The 25279-nt window shown below is 43.6% G+C and overlaps 1 protein-coding gene across 4 annotated transcripts in view; it reads left to right on the plus strand.

Annotated features, from left to right (window-relative positions):
• The first annotated feature begins 513 nt into the window (after positions 1-513).
• The window catches only part of CNDP1 (carnosine dipeptidase 1), a 50277-nt gene continuing 25511 nt past the window's right edge, over positions 514-25279 (plus strand). The window contains exons 1-7 of one of the 4 annotated variants that reach the window (XM_069957859.1): positions 514-617; positions 1090-1253; positions 20034-20141; positions 21617-21760; positions 22321-22483; positions 22589-22677; positions 24066-24260. In XM_069957859.1, the coding sequence (XP_069813960.1) occupies positions 1203-1253; positions 20034-20141; positions 21617-21760; positions 22321-22483; positions 22589-22677; positions 24066-24260 (750 nt within the window). In that variant the 5' untranslated portion in view covers positions 514-617; positions 1090-1202. Of the gene's footprint in view, positions 618-1089; positions 1254-13215; positions 13255-14901; positions 15181-20033; positions 20142-21616; positions 21761-22320; positions 22484-22588; positions 22678-24065; positions 24261-25279 lie in introns of those variants that run through there. The other 3 variants (XM_069957856.1, XM_069957857.1, XM_069957858.1) reach the window with 3 other exon arrangements.

Raw genomic sequence — 25279 nt, forward strand, 5'->3', positions numbered from 1 at the left:
TTGGAATATAACGAGGATTCTGTGTTTAATGATTTTACCACACCAAATAGTGTACAGGTGATATTATTATTATTATTATCACTTTTATATGAATAAAGTTAATACACACAACCTACTGTAAGTATCAAATCTGGGTGTTAAGTGTAAAGGTATATTCTCATCGAAGTGTTATCCCCTATCGATAGTAGGGGTTAAAAATAAAGACTTTTGCATGGAATGTTCTTACTTTTTAACAATTGTATTTTGTTCTATAATATACACTTTAAATTGATTAAACCAGACCTTCACTGTGACCTTTCCCCTCAGTAAATTAAAATCTATGTATTCCAGTCTTTTACCTTGTCAGGAATTCTCTCTAATCTGGGGAAGAAATCTAGAACAAGCCTCACTCTCCCTCCTAAACCCTTCAGGGGGTTGAGATAGTCAGTGTTACTGAAGGCAAGGTCTTCTAAGCCCAGCCAATAACAGCTGGGTAACACTCAGGGAAGGTCAGAGCACACAGCATGATATGTCATCCACAGCGGGGAATACTTCTGTGATAACACTGTGACCAAATGAATAGAAGATATTCCACATCTCCATCCACTTCAAGGATCTGCATGTAGAGCATTGTTCAGGTACCTACAGGCTGATATAAAGCTGTGTGATCTGGGCTATTCTCAATGAATATTACAGTACATTATCAATGGCCGCCTGTATTATTATTAGATATGAGTGTATATCATTAACTATGTATTGTATAGGAATTATAATTTGGAAATGTATTTTATAGCTTATTCTGCTGCTTCTATAATACTCTTGGTCATAGATGGGGCCATTATTTGGTAAACCCAAATGATTAGGAGCAAATAGAGAAATAATCTGAGTATTCATATTAACAACCAATTCTACTTTATGAATATGTGTTATTAAATCTGAAATCTTAAATCTTATTTTTCTCATTCTGCCCAAAATTTTTTACCTGTAATTGTCAGAAAATCAGTCTGAAATCAGAGTCCTTGATGCAGTCAGTTGGTATTTCGAAGTCACTTTACATGTATTAGTTAACGTCTCGATTTCCATACATCTATTTTTATTCTGTCATGTCAGGCGCTGAGTGGTTAAGTACTCTACTGTGCATATAGCGGCAGACGGGGCTTTATTGGAGGAACTAGAGAAATCCGACACTCACTGTTGCAATTGGTAAAGAAACACAATTAGAAATGCCAGGGAAAATGATGCAACCCACTTTCCTGCACTGCTCAGTCTCTATGGTAAGGATCTACTACTGCCTCTCTTTATAATATACTATATATGTCTTCTATTAGCTGGGAAAACGTAACATTTCTGAATTCAATCAACTTTAGTAAACATGTCTCTGAGAAAAATTGTTCAATTGACTTAGGGTCCTATTTCATGGGGAGATTATGGTGCCATAAATCGTTATATTGTTTGAATTTAAGTGATAATTGTCCTGTGTAATTTAGGGCAACAAATAAAAACTTGTTTGTGTATCATTGATCACTGATTTAGATCTGACCCCTAAAATCATCGTTAATCGTTCGGTAATTGTTCAGTATAAGGGTCCATTTACAGAGAAAGATTATCTGACAGATTATCTGCCAAAGATTTGAAGCCAAAGCCAGGAATGGATTTGAAAAGAGGAGAAATCTCTGGCTTTCCTGATTAGTCTGTTCCTGGCTTTGGCTTCAAATCTTTGGCAGATAATCTTTCTGTGTAAATGGATCCTTACTGCACATCGTTCATTCTTTTGCTGACATCAGATAGAGTAAACGATCGTTGTATTGATTGTTATAACGATTGTAACTAATGACTATCATTCTGTGTAATATAGTGAACGATTTCAGGTTAACGATAATCTTGTTTGCGATCATTTATCATTAATCATCAGTGCTTGCCTGCTCTCGTTTTCCGGTTGCTTCCAGCACTATTACATGTGCCGACAGCGAGCGGGTGAGCTGCCGGGTGATCGTCATATTGTCCGGGCAGCCCATAGGAGACGGCAGCATAGCAACGGCAGCAGATTGTTGCTAGGCTGATCGTTTGTGTTTCAGCCTGTTGAAAAACAACAATTAGCGACACCGTGCATGTCGGCTGATCGCTGTCTTGTATTACATGCAGCGATTATCAGCCGCAACTGCTGATATTGGCCGAAAGTCGCTTTGTGTAGTAGGGCCTTTACTCCTTGCCACAGCCAATTTTTTTTTTTTAATCATTGCCTTCCAAGAACCATAAGAACATAGCCAGTTTTTTTTTTTTTTTTTTTTTTATCATTGCCTTTCAAGAACCATAAGGACACAGCCAGTTTTAGTTTTGTTTTTTTTCTATCATTGCCTTCCAAGAACCGTAAGGACACAGCCAGTTTTAGTTTTTTTCATCAATGCCTTTCACGAACCATAACTTTGTTATTGTGGATTGTTTTCTGTGAAATAAATTGTAAGATCTTGTTTTTTGCAGGGTAATCTGTAGTTTTGGGTTGGTATTATTGTTAGTTACAAATTTTTGATCACTGTGTATTCCGCTTCTGATTTTAGGTAGGTGAAGTGATAAAAAACAATTGTGGCACTGGCTATTTTATTTTTATAGCATTTACCAAGTTGGGCAAGTTAACATTATATTCTAATAGTAATCTTGTTAAACTTCTGTAGTGCAGCATATTTTGCTTTTACTGCTATCCCTTCCTCCATCAAGATTCAACAGGAAGTACTTTGATGGCAAGCCTGGGGGTCCTGCAGTAGGTCCCTGGCTGAATATCAGCAATTAGCATTCGTAGAAACACCCATCTGGATAATATTCAGGCCTTGTAAAAGTGCCAGCGATCCGTTGAAGAACAGAGTGCTGTAAACTCCTTCTTGTGACAGTATCTTTATCTTTAACCCAATGTTTTTCTGATTAAAGTGAATGTGTCATCTGCAATTCAAGTTCCAAACTACTGACACTGTTAAGTGGTAAGGAAACACATGATACTGTTCTTCTATCCATCTGTGCCTCCATAATGTAAAAAAATGCTTTTATTCTCTCAAATAGGCTTTTCCAAGCCCCTGAGGTACAGAGGACAGTAATGCCTCCTCACATCCCTATCCCTGCTTGATTGACAGTGTTAGGGCCACGGCGGCGTCCCGTGCTCCGGACCGCCGCCGCACCCTCTCTCCCACTTCTGCAGCAGCCGGTGTCCATATGCAGGGACCCGGCGCTGCTGTTGCTTCGGCCCCGGGGGCGCCTCACCGCGCTCCTGTCCGTCGCTGTGCTATTAAGTAATAGAAAACTCCGTAGCACTCTTTTCATGCAAAATTTTTTAACAGTTTATTTGACAGCGTGATGGGAACAAAGCCAGGCATATACACAATAGTGGTGCAAAGTAGAAAAAATGTTTAGATTTAGGCGACTGATGACGTTTCGACCCTGCCAGGGTCTTTTTCAACGTCGCGGTAGGTAGTTTGAGCAGGAGCGCTCCTGGCGTTCTCCTGTGCGTGTCAAGCGCTTGACACGCACAGGAGAACGCCAGGAGCGCTCCTGCTCAAACTACCTACCGCGACGTTGAAAAAGACCCTGGCAGGGTCGAAACGTCATCAGTCGCCTAAATCTAAACATTTTTTCTACTTTGCACCACTATTGTGTATATGCCTGGCTTTGTTCCCATCACGCTGTCAAATAAACTGTTAAAAAATTTTGCATGAAAAGAGTGCTACGGAGTTTTCTATTACTATATATTGGGGTTACTAACCCGTCCGTGAGAAGCACCTACAACCTACACCCGTTGGGCACCCTTATCTCTGTCTACCGTCGCTGTGCTATTGACATACAAGCCAATTAGGAGCGCACTGCTCCTTTAAATCTGAGACAGCCGGGGCGCACGCGGCCTAGGAGGCGGGGAGCGCGCCCCGGCCGTCTCAGATTTAAAGGAGCAGTGCGCTCCTAATTGGCTTGTATGTCAATCACTCCCCTATAAGTTCCAGCCCTGCCCCCTTCCAGGTGTTGGAGCCTCTACATGCTTCCCATAGCGTTTGGCCCAGCTCCCTGTTGTTCCTGATTCCTGTCCGCTACCTGGTCCCTAGTCCTTGTTCCTGATTCCTGTCCGCTACCTGGTCCCTAGTCCTTGTTCCTGGTTCCTGCTCCTCTGTTACACTATTGCTCCTGTGTTCCACCTGTCACCCGCGGTTACGCCTACAGACCTCTGCCAGCACCATCTCCTGCCTACTGCTCCTGCCACGCCTCGCCTGCCGTCACTAGCAACCAAGCCAGGGGTAGCGACCTGGGGGTCGCCTGCCGCAGCAAGTCCATCCCGCCTTGCGGCGGGCTCTGGTGAAAACCAGCGGCCCCTTAGACTCCGCTCCCTGGTGAGGTTAGTGCCATCACTAGTGACGGTCCAGTGGATCCACTACTCCAGGCGTTACAGACAGCCAGTTGACAGATGAGGCCTGCTTTCGAAATCTCACAATTTGTATGCACAAAGCTGGAACAAACTTTAGAATCAGGGCCCAGCATCGGAAGCTAACTGGGATTTAAAGGGATAGTGTCACTTTTTTTTTTCTTTTTCCTTTAAATGTAATTATAAAAAATAAGTGGTTTGGTATTTTTTTTTTTTTTTTTGCCTGTAGTATCAATGTTTTATAACCTTGTGATGCTGGCCACAGGGGGCTGCCATGTTGAATAGCATTTGTGTATGGTGTCTTTGCACGACACTTACACAGATGCTGTACGGCACACACATAACATTGAAGTGAACGGGACGGAGTCCGTCCCGTTTACTTACATTGTGCTTCATGAGCTGTGTGCTAGGCATATTCAAAGGCATGCGTAGTACACAGCTAGGGGAGGGCGATGGCACCATTTTAGAGGAGCCTGTTCCTGGAAGTACTGTGAAAAGTACTGAGAGTGGCTGAAAGTTACTTGAACTGTGGTTTCCGGCTTGCTTGCTGCTGCTTCTTCACCATAAGTCCCTGGTTTTATGGTCCTTCTCTGTACTAACTCCCTGAACTTGTTGCTTGTCTGTGTGCCGCTGCTGCCTCGGTCTGTGTTCCCCCTGCTCCCCCCGTCTGTATGCCGCTGCTCTCCCCGATCTGTATACCGCTGCTCCCCTGTCTGTATGCCGTTGCTCTCCTGTCTGTATGCCGCTGCTCTCCCCGATCTGTATACTGCTGCTCTCCCCGATCTGTATACTGCTGCTGTCCCCGATCTGTATACCGCTGCTCCCCCGATCTGTATATCGCTGCTCCCCCCGTCTGTATGCCGCTGCCCTCCCTGATCTGTATACCTGCTGCTGCTCTCCCCGATCTGTATGCAGCTTCTCCCTCCTGTATATATGCCGCTTCTCCCTCCCTCCTGTCTGTATGCCGCTTCTCCCATCTGTCTGTATGCCGCTTCTCCCATCTGTCTGTATGCCGCTTCTCCCATCTGTCTGTATGCCGCTTCTCCCATCTGTCTGTATGGCGCTTCTCCCTCCCTCCTGTATGCCGCTTCTCCCATCTGTCTGTATGGCGCTTCTCCCTCCCTCCTGTATGGCGCTTTTCCCTCCCTCCTGTATGCCGCTTCTCCCTCCCTCCTGTATGCCGCTTCTCCCATCTGTCTGTATGGTGCTTCTCCCTCCTGTATGGCGCTTCTCCCTCCTGTCTGTATGCCGCTTCTCCCTCCTGTCTGTATGCCGCTTCTCCCTCCTGTCTGTATGCCGCTTCTCCCATCTGTCTGTATGGCGCTTCTCCCTCCCTCCTGTCTGTATGCCGCTTCTCCCTCCTGTATGGCGCTTCTCCCCCCCTCCTGTATGCCGCTTCTCCCATCTGTCTGTATGGCGCTTCTCCCTCCCTCCTGTATGCCGCTTCTCCCATCTGTCTGTATGGCGCTTCTCCCTCCCTCCTGTATGGCGCTTCTCCCATCTGTCTGTATGGCGCTTCTCCCTCCCTCCTGTATGCCGCTTCTCCCATCTGTCTGTATGGCGCTTCTCCCTCCCTCCTGTATGCCGCTTCTCCCATCTGTCTGTATGCCGCTTCTCCCTCCCTCCTGTATGCCGCTTCTCCCATCTGTCTGTATGGTGCTTCTCCCTCCTGTATGGCGCTTCTCCCTCCTGTCTGTATGCCGCTTCTCCCTCCCTCCTGTATGCCGCTTCTCCCTCCCTCCTGTCTGTATGGCGCTTCTCCCTCCTGTATGCCGCTTCTCCCTCCTGTATGCCGCTTCTCCCTCCTGTCTGTATGCCGCTTCTCCCTCCCTCCTGTCTGTATGGCGCTTCTCCCTCCCTCCTGTATGCCGCTTCTCCCTCCCTCCTGTCTGTATGGCGCTTCTCCCTCCTGTATGCCGCTTCTCCCTCCTGTATGCCGCTTCTCCCTCCTGTCTGTATGCCGCTTCTCCCTCCCTCCTGTCTGTATGGCGCTTCTCCCTCCCTCCTGTATGCCGCTTCTCCCTCCCTCCTGTATGCCGCTTCTCCCTCCCTCCTGTATGCCGCTTCTCCCTCCCTCCTGTATGCCGCTTCTCCCTCCCTCCTGTCTGTATGGCGCTTCTCCCTCCCTCCTGTATGGCGCTTCTCCCTCCCTCCTGTATGCCGCTTCTCCCTCCCTCCTGTATGACGCTTCTCCCTCCCTCCTGTCTGTATGGCGCTTCTCCCTCCTGTCTGTATGGCGCTTCTCCCTCCTGTCTGTATGGCGCTTCTCCCTCCCTCCTGTATGCCGCTTCTCCCTCCCTCCTGTATGGCGCTTCTCCCTCCTGTCTGTATTGCGCTTCTCCCTCCCTCCTGTATGGCGCTTCTCCCTCCCTCCTGTATGGCGCTTCTCCCTCCTGTCTGTATGGCGCTTCTCCCTCCCTCCTGTCTGTATGGCGCTTCTCCCATCTGTCTGTATGGCGCTTCTCCCTCCCTCCTGTATGCCGCTTCTCCCATCTGTCTGTATGCCGCTTCTCCCTCCCTCCTGTATGCCGCTTCTCCCTCCTCCCTCCCTCCTGTCTGTATGGCGCTTCTCCCTCCCTCCTGTCTGTATGCCGCTTCTCCCTCCTTTCTATATACTGCTGCTGTCCCCTGCCCCTCTTGCTATGTGCCCCTGCTCTCCTCCATATATGTGCTGCTGCCCCCTCAGTGGGAGTCTTATACAGTACAGTGTTCTGTGTTATTACCTGAGCTCCTCCTGCAGCTGTAAATCGTCGGATCCCCAGTGCAGCCACTGCCCGATCAGAGCACTCACTTTGGCTCAGCTCCCTGCCCTGTACTCAGCTTATGTGACTGACCCCACAATAACTGAGTACAGGGCAGGGAACTGAGTGTCCTGATCGGGCAGTTGCTGCACTGGGGATCCGACAATCTACAGCTGCAGGAGGAGCTCAGGTAATAACACAGATCTCTTATGTCCATAGCAAAGCAATTTGTTGTAAATTACAAGTTGTAATGATTAACTGTAACTCCTATCATTGGAGCTGATGATGTGTTTGGTGGATTCCCCTATAGTTATATAATCACTGTGGAGGATATTGCATGTGTATGCTGGGAGTTATTGTCGGGTCCAAGCCAGATAAGTTACCAGTACATACATGTATTATCCCCCACAGTGATTATATAGGAATAAACCAAACAATCAGCTCCCAGGACAGAAGTTACTGTTATCCAGAACTATTGGCAACTATTTGTTACACTGCAATAGATACATCTGCACAGACAGGAATATTGTAACCAATCAGTGACTGCAGCAAAGGAGTTACAGTGGCTTATTACAGCCAGCAACTCTTGTCTCACTCAGGTGGCTGCATTTGGCAGAGCAAAGTGTCTCTCCTACTCTTTTTTAATTGGTACAATTAGCCCCCATATACACCAGAGAGCAATAGCCGGTACTCTCCTGTGTGTGTGTAAATAAATAAATATATATATATATATACACACACACACAGATTTAGATACATACAGGAGATAGATAGATAGATACACACACATACATGCAGGAGCCATATATATATATATACACACATAGTTCCACAATGGAGTGCACTCTGTATATGTAGTGCTTCACTTCGATTTTTTTCACTGAAGGACGTGCTATAGATCTCTTTGTGTGTGTGTATATATATATATATATATATATATATATATATATATTTATATATATATATATACCTTCTCTACCTGTGCTATGTGTGACACTGCGGTGTATTATGAAGGGCTTTTATATATATATATATATATATATATATATATATATATATATATATATATAGTGAGCCCTTCATAATACACCGCAGTGTCACACATAGCACAGGTAGAGAAGGTATATATATATATAAATATATATATATATATATATATATATATATATATATATATATATATATATATATATACTCTACCTGTGAGACACGTCTGTTGTATGTGTACTTCTGTGCAGACAACAACAAAATGGCGCTGCCCAGCAGTACACATAATATCACCTTTCCCCTCTTTGTTCCTTTATGAAAAGAGGAGGGAGGTGATGATGTCACAGCAGTTGAGCAGAGACTGCCTCTTTTTTCAGCACAGCCGTATAGCAGGTAACTTTTACCAGCAGTTTTTCTGCTGGAGCTCCCCCTAGGGGCCATTACTGGGAAATATGGAAAATTAGATAGTTAATTTTTCATATTTCCTTACATGTAAAAAAAAAAAAAAAACACTTACAAATTAACAAAAAAACCAAATTCAATTTTATCATTTTTATTTTATTTTTTTTACTTTGTGACACATTCCCTTTAAACAGAGACAAGGATGAGAGAGGGAGCAAGGCCTTAAAGCGACTCTGTACCCACAATCTGCCCCCAACAAACTGCTTGTACCCTTAGATAGCTGTTTTTAACCCAAGATCTGTTCTGGGGTCCGCTCGGCAGGTGATGCAGTAATTGTCCTAAAAAACAACATCAAACTTGCAGCCCTGTGTCAAAATAGCGTGGCCTAGAGTGTCTGTGCATTAGACTTGAACTGCCTCCCTGTCCTTCCTCCCCACCCTCTTTACTGTCTAAACAATGCACATGTGTTAGACCGTTAAAGGGGTAGTGCGGAGTTTAAAAATTATTCACTAAATAACACACATTACAAAGTTTTACAACTTTGTAATGTGTGTTATGTAAGTGAATGGCCCCCTTCCCCGTGTCCCCCCCACCCACGGTGTGGTGCAGAAGTATGGTGGGGAGAAGCACAGGAGGAAAGCACATGAGAGAAGCATGGTGGAGAGAAGCAGGGGGGAGAAGTATGGTGGAGAGAAGCACAGGAGAGAAGCAGGGGGAGAAGTATGGTGGAGAGAAGCACAGGAGAGAAGTAGGGGGGAGAAGTATGGTGGAGAGAAGCACAGGAGAGAAGCACAGGGGGGAGAAGAAAACAGGCCCAGGTTTCACACTGAGTGAGTATAAATACATTTAGAATCTATATTATTAACTATATGTATAATATGTACTGTTTTAGTGTCATTTTGTGCCATTTTGGTTGGTGGTGTGCCCTGGGATTTTTTAAGTATAAAAAGTGTGCCGTGGCTCAAAAAAGGTTGAAAATCACTGCTCTAGACCACGCCAATTTGACACAGGGTGTGGTTTAAAAGTAGTTTTTGTTAGGACAATATCACATGCTGAACAGACCCCAGGACAGATCTTGGTTTAAAAGCAGCTATCCGAAGGTACAAGTGGTTAGGGGGGAGCAAATTGTGGGTACAGAGTTGCTTTAAACCGGCACTATCAGCAAGTTCTTCCCAGAGAACCTGCTGATATGCCGCAGTAGCAAAGAACCTCAGTAGTAGATTGATATTAATTACGTTCCTCTGCTCCCACGCATTATTAAATCGCTAATTGCTGTTATGCAAATTAGTTGCTTAAGAGGATTTGGGGCGTTGCCGGCAGGCCCCGAGCACTACCGCGCACTGCCTAGCCCGCCTCCTCCTGTCCTGCCCACTATGCATATTTATATATGCATAGTGGGCTCTATGTATGGCGGCTGCACAGGGAAGATGTCCCTCGGAGACGGGATGCTTTCTGCGCATGCGCAATTCCTCCGGGCCGCCACCAATCCTCCCGGAGGTCACTGAAGACGTAAGTATAAGTCTGTTTGGCTGTGAATGTGTGTGATTGAAGTGATTGTTTTGTTTTTTTTTGCAAATTGTATGAATGAGAGTGAGTGGCAGTGTGTGCCTGTTGAGAGAGTGTGGATGATGGGAGTGTGCATGGCGTGGATGATGGGAGTGTGCATGGTGTGGATGATGAGTGTGAGCATTGTGTGGACCCATCATGCATACAATACTCACTCCCATCATCCACACCATGCACACTCTCATCATCCACACCATGAGCATTTGTAGAAACGCTCATCTGGATAATATTTAGCCCTTGTAAAAGTGCCAGCGATCCGCTGCACACTTCCATGATCCACACCATGCACACTCTCATCATCCATACCATGCACACTCTCATCATGCACACCATCCACACTCTCATCATCCACACCATGCTCACTCTCATCATCCACACCATGCTCACTCTCATCTTGCTCACTCTCATCATCCACACCATGCTCACTCTCATCATGCACACTCCCATCATCCACACCATGCACACTCTCATCATCCATACCATGCACACTCTCATCATGCACACCATCCACACTCTCATCATCCGCACCATGCTCACTCTCATCATCCGCACCATGCTCACTCTCATCATCCACACCATGCTCACTCTCATCTTGCTCACTCTCATCATCCACACCATGCTCACTCTCATCATGCACACTCCCATCATCCACACCATGCACGCTCTCATCATGCACACTCCCATCATCCACACTCTCTTAACAGGCACACTCTACCACTCACTCTCATTCGTACAATTTGCAAAAAAAAAACAATCACTTCAATCACACACATTCACAGACAAACATAGACTTATACTTACGTCTTGAGTGACCTCCGGGAGGATCGGCGACGGCCCAGAGAACTCGCGCATGCGCGGGAAGCAGCCTGTCTCCAACAGGATATCTTCCCTGCGCAGCCACTGTACATAGAGCCCACTATGCATACAGTGTCGGACTGGGGTACCTTGGCCCACCAGGGAAATTGATTCTTGGGGCCCACCCAATATATAAAGACATAATCAGCGCCAAACCTTTCACGTTAGTACAGCGACTTTGCATAGAGCTGTGTATGTGACCAGCAATGCTAGTGCACTGCCAGTCACTTATACAGTTGTTACTGATTTATGCAATTGTGGTAAAACTGCACCATTTATGTAGAAACTTTAATGAAATTCCAACAATATTGCTGTAAAAACACATAAAAAATGTCATGTGTGAACACAGCCTCAGAAGATGAAGGAAAAAATGACCATCTAGTCTGCTCCTCTATTACAATCTCCAGCAGAGGAGACCCATGACTGTTTATTCTAGCCTCACCATAAGGTGTTGGGCTAGAATAAGACTTTAAAGGACCATCTTGAAAGGCATATCAGTGGTCAGCGTGTAAACCTGGCTTTAGGATGTAATCTGCCATTTTATACATCTACTAGTAGAAGAGAGAGAACACCATGCGGCGCACATAGCGTATTACTGCAGAACAAATGTGTGTAAGTGGCTAAACTTGCTGCTCACCTTGGGCGGTCATGCTACAAGCCCAATACCGCCAGTCACTTTAGCGGTGGTTTGCACACCTTGATGCCGCTTGCAGCCCTTTCAACAGAACCAGGAGACTTGGTACAATAATTCAGCAGCGAAGACAGCACCAAAGTAGTCAAAAATCTTGTGACTTTATTCACTCCCTCTTGTGCAATGTTTTGCCTTTCTCAGAGCTAAAACGAAACATCGCGCTAGAGAGTGTGAATAAAATCACAAGAATTTTTACTACTTTAGTGCAGCCTCTGCTGCTGCTCCGGAGGGGGTGTAGTCTGGTGAGGGGGTATTATCCTACCTATCACTAATACTGCTGCTGCGGAGGGGGTGCAGTCAGATGAGGGGGGCATTATCCTACCTATCACTAATACTGCTGCTGCTCCAGAGGGGGTGCAGTCTGGTGAGGGGGGCATTATCCCACTTGTGTCTGCTGCTTATATCTTTATTTTTGAGTCAATACAATAGTTGAGAAGAAGTTCCAGTTGTGCAGGAGATCCGTGAGGCTTGGGCGCTGATCAGCTGAGTCAGGATTCTCACATCACAGATGATAGGAGTTGTAGTAGACGTAGGAGTAAGACAAATCAATGGATAATGTGTTTCTAAGGGAATCCTCAATAGATCTGATGATCTCATTTGATGAAACACATCATCCATTGATTAAAGTCTTACTGTTATATCAACTACAACACCTATCATCTTTGATGTGAGAATCCTCAGCTGATCAGAGCCCAAGCCTCACGGATCTCCGGCACAACTGGACCTCCAAAGTGTGAACTTCTCATCACATACATACAGTATATATATATACACAAATAGACATACTGGAGACATACACACTGTATACATATATACACAAATAGACATACTGGAGACATACACACGGTATACATATATACACAAATAGACATACTGCAGACATACATACTGTATACATATATACACAAATAGACATACTGCAGACATACATACTGTATACATATATACACAAATAGACATACTGCAGACACACACACTGTATACATATATACACAAATAGACATACTGCAGACATACATACTGTATACATATATACACAAATAGACATACTGCAGACATACACACTGTATACATATATACACAAATAGACATACTGCAGCCATACACACTGTATACATATATACTCAAATAGACATACTGCAGCCATACACAAACATGCAGACACAACACACCTTACATATATACATCTAATCATACTAACACACACAGACTCACCAACATGGATACACAGATACAAAAGCATGCAGATTACACATATAAACTATCTATAGAACTACATTACATAATATACACTATATACATGATAGAAAACACACACACACATATATCACTCACATGCATAAACGCATGACACATGTACAGACACACACTGATGACAGATAGACGTATATACACACACACTCACATGTTCAGCAGGGCAGGAAGCTTCAGTCTCAGTCTCCATCTTCTCTTCTCCCAGCCAGGCCGGGCAGCCTGCAGCCTCTCCCCATCTCCTGTGCACCGACTGCACACATAGCAACAGGAGAGTCACGTGATTGCAGAGGGGAGGGGGGACAGAGGGGCCCTGCTGCTGCTGCTCTCGGCATCTTGTGACAGGCAGGAAGAGGGCAGCGCTGAGGATGGGAGCAGATGTAAGGAGTCAGGTGAGCAGGGGGAGGGGAGGGCCCATGATTACAGAAAGAACGGGCCCTGATACGGTGGTTAACTCACCCAGCAGTGTGGGAGCTCCCGATACCAGGCAGCTTCCAAAGGGGAGGCCCCTCTCTGGCTTAGGGGAAGGGCCCTGCAAGAGGGAGGAGGGGGTGGGGCCCACCGGGGGATCCCCCGGCTCCCCGGTGGCCCAGTCCGACCCTGTATGCATATATGAATATGCATAGTGGCGCGGCACGGGAGGAGGCGGGCTGGGCAGTGTGCTGTGGTGCTCGGTGCCTGCCGGCAACGCCCCAAATGCTCTTAAGCAACTAATTTGCATTAGAGCAATTAGCGATTTAGTAAACAATGCGAGGGAGCAGAAGAACGTAATTAACATTGATCTACTCTGCTACTGCGGCATATCAGCAGGTTCTCTGGGAAGAACCTGCTGATAGTGCCGCTTTAAAATTTTACACCAGAAAATAAAAGCATTTTTTTTTACGTTCTGGAAGCAAGCACAAATATATGAAGGATGCCATGTATCTCCTTGGCCTAACCGCTATCTAAGGCTAGGTTCTCATATTTTTCTTTACAGTAGCAGTATATGTCAACATATCCAGTAAAAGAAGTTACAAAATGCATCTACTTCTTTACCATATGTCTACTTTCTTTTGACATATCGGATGCATACATCATTCATACATCGCCCATAGACGGCAGTGTTAAAAAATATGTATATGTCTTGCGTCCATTTCTACTAAGAAAAAAAAAGGAAAAAACAAATTATAGGCAAAAGGTATAAACAAAGGAAACACTTTGAGCATATGCTATAGAAATCAAGGGATATGTCATATTGTGCATCTACATATTTTATTTTTTTTATGTAAAGGATGTGCAAATCCTACGTGAATAAAAAACTAGATGTGACGCTATACTTCGAGTCTTAGCTGTTTGGTAGGTGACTAATAGTAATAATAATATTTATTTGTATAGCTCCAACAGATTCCGCAGCACTTTTTTTTTTACACACAGTAAAGAGGTTACAATTACATATGATAAAATTGAGTTAGAATAAATTTAAAAAACATCATAAATACGAGACCTGCTAGCAAGAGTGTACCTACTATGAACTGGGGGTGACATGAGGCACAAGTGCTTTATTTGCCCCTAGTCCAGCCATTGTACATAGGAGCTGGACAAGCCAGTTTCACTCTTTGTTACAGGTAAAACGTATAAAGTGCAAGGAAACGTCAAAGATATAGTAGAAAGTAAGAAGACAACAGAAGGGGGAACAAGATTAGGGAATGTTATAAGCGCGCCTGAAGAGATGGGTCTTTAGGGCACGCTTGAAACTGTGGGTGTTGGAAATAAGTCTGAGGTCTTTTGGTAGGGCATTCCAGAGAACTGGTGCAGCGCGAGAGAAGTCGGGAGAGGAGGCGGGGGTGTGAGGTTCTGATTATGGAAGATGTTAGTGTGAGATCATTAGCAGAATGTAGAGCACGGGAATGATGGTAGGTGGAGATGAGGGAGGAGATGTATGGAGGGGCAGAGTTGTGGAGAGCTTTATGGGTGAGGGTGAAGAGTTTAAACTGAATTCTGGACTTAATGGGCAACCAGTGCAGTGACTGGCACAGGGGGGAGAATTCAGTGTAATGGCTGGAGAGGAAAATGAGGTGAATAGCAGATAGCAGACTCACTTTAAGGTTACCAGGAACTATCATTTTATTGTGTCTCCGACTAGCCTGATTTTACTGCTCAGTACAAGGTCAGACATGATTGTGCTGTGTAGAGGGATTATAACAACTTTGTGACAATTGTAGGCTGCTCCATATATCACACAGAGATTGTAAAACATTCCAGGAATTCTCTTTGCCAAGAACATGAGCATTCTCAAAGAAAAAAACGACACCCTGGTGTTCACTGCTGTGGAGAATTAGGTAAGGAGGTCTTTCACTAACCATCTGTTCTGATGAGTTATCTGCCTGTCTATTCCTACCATCTAGTGCCTTTCTCTGCTTTCTTCTCGCCCATATACTCTCATTTGTAGTATACCTTCAATGCCCTCTTTTGTGCGGCACTCTTCTTCATTTTTGCATAATATTTGGTCAGGATTCTTCGCTGTTTGCAGTGATTCTTTACTGTAAATGTATGTTCATCCCACTGGGGTACTAAATGTACTCACAATTCGCAATCATGTATTTTATACATTTGTTTTGGTTATTTATTTACATTTAGAACCTCTTTACAGTAATTTTTCTCCACAGGCAGATTTAAAGTGAGTCACACAGTAAATTGTTTAGTTTTCATTTCACCTCTAGTTTGTGTAAAAAATACTGACTAAAATAAGCCTCATAAAAGGATCAACAACTGAATGGGAACATAGCCTGGAAGTCAGATGTTCTTACGGTACACATATAACTGGAATAACCAGTTAGGTGGATGTATCCTGTTTTTAAATGCAGCATACAGCTGACCTGCTTACAAGGGAAAGGAACATCTGATCTAAAATAAACTGTAAGTCACATACGAGGTAAGACATTATTTAGTATAGTTTCCAGCTATACAGGGAAATTCACTCAAACATAACCTTTGATATGTTGCTTCCCATGGTGAGACTAACAATTTCTTTCCCCAGTTCTCAGCTGCTGCTTTCTGCTGAAAACGCAAAAATCTTTGTGTGAGCCTTTCTCTCTGCCCCACCCCCCTCCTCCTCCCATGAGACAGCTGATGTAAACACCTCCCTGGCTTTATCTGTAACATTGTAGCTTCTTTGTAATACAGGGAGGGCTAATCACAGTGAGTTCATTAGCAACCTGACCTGAGATTAAAGTGTCACTGTTGTTACAACTTTCAAAATCTAAATCAACAGTAGATGTGATATAAAGCAAGTTTGCAATTTACAATATATATATATATATATATATATATATATCTCAAAGAGTCAGAAAACAGGAAGTCCTGTGTATCCTAGGCCATCTCAGCCCTCTGTACTGGTTGGAATACCTGTGCTAAGTCTGTTTTTTACAACCAGCACAAGTCAGAAAATCTGCCTGGACCTGGATTTCTGGTAAGTACAGCTTTGTTTTACAGCATGATAACAACAACAAAAAAATGAATGTATATAAAAGTGATCATTTATCATCTGCAGATTGTGCCACCTCGGCGAGGCTCCACAGCTGCAGGGCCACTTAGCCCCGCCCACAACTGTGCAGTAGGCCTTGCCCCTCTGAGACACCATAGCCGTCTAGGCCCCACCCTTTCGACGCCCATTGGAATGGGCTGGCCTAAAGGTCTAGGCCCCACCTCCTCTATGCTGGCGCATACCAATGGGGGACGGGGCCTATGTGCCAATGACATAATGGGGCGAGACCTATGGTGGCGATGTGGGTGGGGCTAAGTGGCACAGTGGACAGGAAGCCACGCCCAGGTAGCACAATCTGCAGATGATAAACTATCACTTTTTACTGGAACAAGCACCCTGACATGATATAACATAAGGTATTAAAACTGCAAAATTTACCCTTTACACCTGTGTAGAGAAGTCATAATGAAAAAATGGGTTGACAGTGTCACTTTAAGCCTCCCAGCATTGCAAAGATGCTGCAATGTTGCAAAAAAAGTCAGTGAGAGACCTGTTTACATCAGCTGTCTCAGAAGGGATCGCGGAGGGGAGATCCCTTCTACTGAGCCGGCTGGGGCTCAGCGTTGCAAGGACGCTGATCCCGGCGCGGCAATCGGTGTATCTGGGTTTTTTGACAGTACCATCACATTTTGATGCAATTTTTAAAACTGGTAGAACATTTACTATCATCATGTATACTGTGATCTTTTCATTTGGTCATTTGAAGCAAAAACGTAGCTTCACTGCAACATGTGAAAACTGCCTAAATTATTAATGATTATTCAACATATGAAATATATATGATCATCAACAGAACTAAAACTCATCCAAGGAGCTGGTCGCAGTTTCTATATATAATAGACAAAGGGGTAGATTTATCAAAAGGTGTAAAATATACACTGTGTTGACCACTTATCTAGTAAAGTGAAATATATATAATAATTTTTTTTTTATATTACTAACACCTACAGCAATATCAACCCTGTTGCACACTTTTGTGTCATCAGCAAACAAACCTTACCTACCAATCCTTCTCCAAATCTATACTATATCTAATCTATATTGAACCCTAAAAAGGACATATAGGAAAAATGGATCAATTTTATTATGCCATGCTTTAAAAGCACACATAGACGGAAAACAGCAGCTCACATAAATAGTAAAACAGGTTGGGAACTTCCAATCTGAAGAAGCTGTATGTGACACCAAAGTGGTAGGAGAAATGTGTAATTTAAGATTAGTAAAGGAACACAACTAGAGGTCTCTAATCATACCACATTGCATAAAAAGTCTCTGTGCACTCATGCAGGTAAGTAGCAGAGTTTACTCAAACTGGGTACAAAAAGCAGCCCAGATATCCAAAGAGTAATATATCCACATAGAGAAAAGGACCCCAACTATACCCGACCCATGTTTCGCTCAAAATGGCTTCTTCCAGGGTTAAGTGACAACAAATGTGTGTTCCTATTTATGTAACTACCCACCTATGACCACACTAATATCTCTTGTCACTTAACCCTGAAGAAGCCATTTTGAGCAAAACTCTAATTACTCGTCCAAGGTCACTTACAACTTCAGGGACCCTAAAGATGTTTAAAGACCCTCTCTTCATGATTCCAGACCAAAATATGACTCTGCCACCCATCCACTACTCCATCCATCTGGACAACCCAGTGCTGCACGGCATCAGTAAACAAGACTGTTTGAAAATGAGTCTTTATGTCTGGGCCCACAGCAACCGTTTCCGCTGGTGAGCACTGGTTAGGGGTGGCCAAATAGTAGGTTTATACACAACTGCAAGCCTCTGGAGAATCCTACACCTTCAAGTTTGCGGGACTCTAGAGGCACCAACAACATCAAATACTAGTTTTCAGGCATTTTGGGGCAGCATGGATCCACTGCAGTGCCTCTGAGGGTGACACGAAGAACATCAAATATCTGTTTGCTATTTTGTAATTGCATTTTAGCAGCAGCTCTCTTAATCCGACGATATTGTCTGGCTGAAACCTTCCTCATTCTGCCTTTATCTGCACAAACCCGTCTGTGCTCTGTATTAGCCACAAATCTCTTCACGGTACGATGATCGTGCTTATGTTTTCATGAAATAACTAATGTTTTTATACCTTGTCCAAGGCGTTAGACACAGAGAGATGCTTTTCTTTCCCCTATTGCTTCAAACCTGTGGCTGCCCAATAATGTGGAACGTTATTCTTACGTAGATTTCCTTTAATTGGGCTCACCTGGAGAACTAATTATCATAGGTGTTTGATCAGCGATCCGAGTCCAGATATACAATACATCCATAAGTTTAATTGGGAAAAAAAATACATTTATATGACACTAACATCCAATCTGCATAATAATTTTAAATATGTAAACACATTTACAGTAATTGGATTTCTAGGAAATTATACTTAATGTTGGCTTTGTTTACAGGGATCTTCTGGCTAGGGACAGGAATTAGGAATTTATTTGTATTAACACGGTTTCTTATATCAGTTAAAATATAATTCTATACACCAGCTTTAAATTGTAAGTTCCACTATGACCAATAGCCAATAGGAGTAAATATATTTTACCTACAACCCAGTAAAGCCATATATGCAACAGATATGCTGCTAGATATGACACTGTATATTAGACTGGCTTAGGTGCACCATAGGCAATGGGCATATCTGTTTACAGCTATATATTTTTTTAAAGATTTTTTCTCTGTTTCCTGAATATTCCTAACCGGGATTTGAGCCTTTGTCAGGCAATACTCTACCTTTTTGATATTTGCCTTTTAGGGGGTGCAAAGGTATCAGTTGCACTTGGGTGCTAATGGGCCCAAATGCCCCCCTGGCACAGAAAAAAAGGTATCAATTTAATAAGAGAAACAGATCACTGATCTCAGAGAGACCAGCCAAAGATAACGCTGCTGGTTAAAGCGCTAAATACAGTAAAATCCTAGGTGCATTGCTCCCTGGGAAACATGAATATGCAAAAGAAGAGCCTGTGGAGCCTCATTTAAGAGTCTCAAAACACAGGACTAGCCAGATATCCCTCCGGGAAGTTTCCTTACGGGAGCCACTTCTTGGCTGGGTCCTTCCTGGAGGGATATCTGGCTAGTCCTGTGTTTTGAGACTCTTAAATGAGGCTCCATGGGCTCCTCTTTTTTTGCATACCAATGTAATAAGGTAAGTTTAGGAGCCCTGCTGAAGAATCCTCACTGGGGCCCAGAAACTACACCGTTGAGCAGGGGGTGTACTAAGTATTATGCTACTCACTGGCAATGACGTTTGCGTAATTGATTTAATATAGTTGATAGTGCTGCTGACTTGAAAGAAAAAAAAAGGATTGTACAGCAGTGTTGTTCTTGCACAATATGAACCAAGAAACTGCAAAGTAAGATGTAAAACAGATTTAGAAAGGCTTTATTCATATGATAATAAGCGGTAATAGCAGGGCAGCCCATGTTTTGTATGTCTGTGGTAAGCCTCAAGGGAACCATGACATTATGCAATCATCTGACGGCCGGAACAAAGAGCTGTTTTCAGCTGATAAACACTGCACACAAAGCAAAGTTCTAATCATCTGACCTGGCTTTCCTTCTCCACATACAGTAACATTAACACCTAATCGGTCACCCATGTAACCTTACAGAGATATACTACGCGTTCTTTGCAGATCCTCTTCCTCCAGATCATCATGCTGCCGTTGGGAGCCAATGCTTCTGAGAAATTAGTTGAAGACCTTTTCCTTTACATTGATGCTCACCAAGATGACTTTGTTCAGGTAAAGTGATATGGACATCATTATCTTATGGGATGAATGTTACATGTTAGATCCCAGAAATAAGTATCAGAGAAGTGTGTGACCAGTGCATGTTATTGAATCAAAGAGTAGGAGATTATAATGGGGCAGTGAATACCCTAGGGCTGATGTGGTATGGGTAGTGACGTTTCATTCAGTGATACATTATTAACCTTGATATGAGAGGGAGCTCTAGGGCTGGGATTGCACTAAAGATAGGTAGACATTCTTCGTATTTAAAGGAGTAGTACAGGATCAGATAAAACAGTGATTGCTTTCTTCAGGAAACAGTGGCACACTTTTGGATGGGTTGTGTTTGTTAATAAAGCTCAGCTCAAATAAAGCCAGATAACCTGTGAAGAGAAGTAGCAAGGTTTCGGAAAGGAATTTTTTCTCCACCTGATCCTGTGTGACCCCTTTAACTAATTGATTAGGGAATTAGGCCATATTCACATGGGGCATGTTCGGACATTTTTGGTGTTAGTTCACACCGGCTATGTGGATATTTATAATTAATTGTAGTCTTACAATAAACATGTTTTCATCCAGGCATAAATACACTTGACACCTTTTATATGGTCATTCTACTTGTACAGAGTATTCATGGTAGAATGGCTTACTAACTTTATTTACATATGCTCTTTGCATATTTCAAAGTTTACAATACTCTGCTATGCCATATAAATATCTGGAAAGACCTCATAGACTTAAATTATTTTTTTTTGCCTAACAGTGAGTAGCTAGATGGTCCCTTCAAGAACAGGGATGCAGGCAGATACCCGGCAGTTCCCACTGACTTCAATGGGGTCTGTCAGGAAACTGTTTATTTAGTGTTATTGTGTTATTGCAGTGTTTTTATGTTGCCCAGATCTTGCAAAATAAACAGAATGTCTGATGGAGCTCTTTGAACAAAGCATGGACGGAAGTGTGAATCTAGCCTAAGCAAGGCAAACATAGCCATGGACAGCACTAAAGATTTCCATACGTCACAACAGTTTGTTCCACTAGTTAAAAAGCCAAACAGTTTCTGCACTGTGCTCTGACTATACTTTGTGTATTTGTGTCTGTTTATATTGAAAATGTCAATAAACTCAGAGTTAACATAAAAAGCCAAACAGAAGGCTGTACAGAGGCTGTAAAGCAACATTTGTTTCCTGACATATGTCGGACATTTTTTTTGTCAAATTTGTATTGAATCATTATGCCCCATGCACCTCTGTGGGCACCCCATTATGATTTTATACCAAATGGAGCCATGATACAACCTTATGTGCATGATGTCCGAATGACTATTACATGTTCCATTGTTTGCCGATTCTCAATGTGTTTTATGAAAACCCTAAGTTAGTTTTGTCCCCCTAGATCCAGGACTGAGTTCCGTCATTATAAATTAGTATATAAGACATAATGTGAAGGATGGCTTATATTATGACCAGTAAACAATTCTCTTTACACAGAGTCTTAAAGACTGGCTGGCTGTTCCTAGCGATTCTAGTGATCCACAATTACGTGAAGAATTAATTAGAATGGTGCACATGACTGCCGAGAGGATTCGCAATTTGGGAGCGACTGTGCAGCTAGTAGACATGGGATTTGAAACAGTGAGTATTATAGTAGAACTATAAGCATCTAAAGTAGTTATAGTACTAATGCCTAGGGGAATTCTGAGTGACTATTTATAATATCGGATCAACACTTCCCTGAGTGTCCCCTGATGGTTCCAGCAACAAATTGAAAAATAAACTAGACAAGAAAGATTTACTATGAACATCACATTATATAATGGTCTAAGACGTAACTTTGTCTGTGCATGATCTTTATGTTGTCACCAGATTTGGGTCCATATGGCTGTCTGGCAGCAGTACTGAGTTTGTCCCCATATTGTTACATATAGGGATTTATTACATCTTAAAGCCACCCACCAGCTGTTGCTCAGCACAGATGGACACTAATTTCTGTCGATGCTCTATAAAACCCCATCATCTGAGGATAAACTGAACTTTGGTACAGGTTTATCTAAGTATGTGTACTGCAGAAGTGTTTGTTGAGATGGAAAGTGTCCTTTTTTCCAGTACTTGACCTTAGTGCATATAACTAGTTGATTAAATAAGACAATGTGTGACTAGACTTCTGAAATATTAACTTTAATGTGTGCTCACAGCTCCATGGTGGTCAAAGAATCCAGTTCCCTCCAGCAATTCTGGCTGAGTTGGGAAATGACACCAATAAGGCTACTGTTTGTTTTTACGGACATGTGGATGTTCAGCCAGCAAAGAAAGAGGATGGATGGAAGACTGATCCTTACACAATGACGGAAGTTAATGGTTAGACTTTTTACCAATGTCAGTTCTTGATATCTTCTGAGAATAGTTTTCAGTATGTGACCTCTCACAGTACTTGAATTTTTAACTCAATCTTTACATTTGAAGGAAACTTGTATGGACGAGGAGCAACAGACAACAAAGGCCCTGTCCTAGCCTGGATACATGCTATTGACACATTTATAGCCCTGAAAAAGGTACACAATATGTAAAGCAAATGTTCAACACTTCATATACCAAAAATATATACTTTTTCCCAGAAAAACAGCTCTAGAGTCTTGGCCACTAATTGTATTCCTTCCCTGCAATCCATTTTTATCTCATGTCAAGGCCTATAATTGTGTAGTAAAAGCCAATAATTTTGTAGTAAAAGGCTATGTTCACATTACGTAAGAGACCGGCCGCTCCGTGACCCGGCCGGGTCACGGAACGGCCAGTCTCTGCAAAGATCATCCCGGCCGGTACTGCAGTACCAGCTGAATGATCTTTCCGGCCGCAGTGTGCTGATGCCCGTGCCCGCATAAGAACAATTCACTGAATTGCGGCCGCAGAAAACTGACATGTCAGTTTTTTGCAGCGCCACATGGGATCCCGCCGGAGCATATAGTATGTGTATACACTATGGCCGGGATCCCATAGAAGAATAGGCATTGTTCCACACCGTACAAAGTGCAGCCGTTGTTGCCGATGGCAACAACGGCCGTTCTTTTACGCTGTGTGAACATGGCCAAATAGCGGATGTTGTAAGGCAACGATCAGCAAACATGCACAATGTTGGCTGATCATGGTATTTCAACAAGCTGAAATAGCACGATTTGTGCACTGACAGCAGGGGCGGATTAACTTTACCATAGGCCCCGGGCTGTTCACCAAGCCTGGGCCCCCCACCCCACTGTAACTATGGAAGCACTAGCCTGGCATTCATAGTACAGGATAGATAATGTCATGATGTCCTGATTTGTGCAAAATTGCCATAAAAAAAAACCCAGTGATTTTTTTGCAAATCATGGCGGAATTGTAGCCAGGAGACAGTACACCACTGAAAGTATAAGTCTTTTTGGGTGGTCATGGGCCCCCCAGGAGCTCAGGGCCCTGGGCTGCCGCCCGAAATGCCCCTATTATAATCCACTACTGACTGACAGTCTGCCACACATCGCCTCAAGAAACAGGAGCAGCGGCAGCAGACCGCCTCTGATTTCAATGGGCTGCCCAAATGATTTGAGGTCTGTTCCAGCAGCCCCTCTCACTGCTCCCGCTTGTAATAGCACAGGCAGCGAGCGGGGAAGGAGGGGGAAGCAACTGCTGACCTGATAGGTTGGAGCTCACTTCACCCAGATTATCATGCCGTGTAATGCGGCCTTTAGCCTGGACTGCAGACTACTGACTGTTGTAACAGGCTGTAGTTTGGGGATAGAGAGAGGGAAAAGGAATTTTATATTTGTCAGATGAAATAGCTCTTATGGAATGTCTATTTGCATAATTTGGTTCCTATCCAGATAAATTCCTTCTTAGTCCATCAATGAACACAAAAGATTACCTAGAACTGTATTCACATTATTTATCTATTATTGTTTTATTTCTTTAGGATATCCCAGTAAATCTGAAGTTCATTATAGAAGGGGTAGAAGAAACAGGTTCTCCTGGATTAGAGGAGCTGCTTAAAGGACATGAGCAGTTCTTTTCAGATGTTGATTATGTTGTCATTTCTGATAATGTATGGCTTAGCAGAAAACCTGCACTGACATATGGAACAAGAGGCAATGCATATTTCTTTGTTGAGGTAATTATTCAAATTTTAGATATTTTTAAATTTTTTATTTTTTCTTCTAGTTGTACCAACAGAATAAACACAACAAATATCAGAAAAAATGTCCATCTTGGGTGTAGACAGACATCAAATGGCTACTGTCCAGAAACACTGTATATGCCACTTGCTCTGAATATCTCATCATATGATCTTAAGGCCATGCAACCGATGCAAATACAATAGCCTCTAAACCCCTGAAGACATCGGTCTCTTGTGAAACCTGTCAGGGAGGCTAGCTGAATAATATTGTAGCACTGTGGTACTCTGTCAGTAGTAATAGTAATGCAAAAGAACACTGCAGAGACACCATCACATGTCTCGACGTCAGTGAACTAGCCAGACCTTCCCTCCGGGAAGGAACAACCAAGCCAAAGCGTTCTCCAGTCAAGGAAACCACCTCAGCAAGGTATCCATCCACAGACAGCCGTTTCGGGGTTTTTGCCCCTCATCAGTGTGGAGTAGGTTTCTGGCTAGTGGGAGCAATGACTAGTAAGTGCATGCAAAAGGACGCTGGTTGACCTCAGGGAGATCAACCAAAACACCGCAGAGACACCATCACGTGTCTCAACGTCAGTGTATTCTAGAACATTGCCCCCTGGGAAATCGAATATGCAAAAGAACACTGCAGAGACACCATCACATGTCTCGACGTCAGTGAACTAGCCAGACCTTCCCTCCGGGAAGGAACAACCAAGCCAAAGCGTTCTCCAGTCAAGGAAACCACCTCAGCAAGGTATCCATCCACAGACAGCCGTTTCGGGGTTTTTGCCCCTCATCAGTGTGGAGTAGGTTTCTGGCTAGTGGGAGCAATGACTAGTAAGTGCATGCAAAAGGACGCTGGTTGACCTCAGGGAGATCAACCAAAACACCGCAGAGACACCATCACGTGTCTCAACGTCAGTGTATTCTAGAACATTGCCCCCTGGGAAATCGAATATGCAAAAGAACACTGCAGAGACACCATCACATGTCTCGACGTCAGTGAACTAGCC

Source organism: Dendropsophus ebraccatus, chromosome 2, assembly GCF_027789765.1.
Source record: "Dendropsophus ebraccatus isolate aDenEbr1 chromosome 2, aDenEbr1.pat, whole genome shotgun sequence".
NCBI classification, from domain to species: Eukaryota; Metazoa; Chordata; class Amphibia; order Anura; family Hylidae; genus Dendropsophus; species Dendropsophus ebraccatus.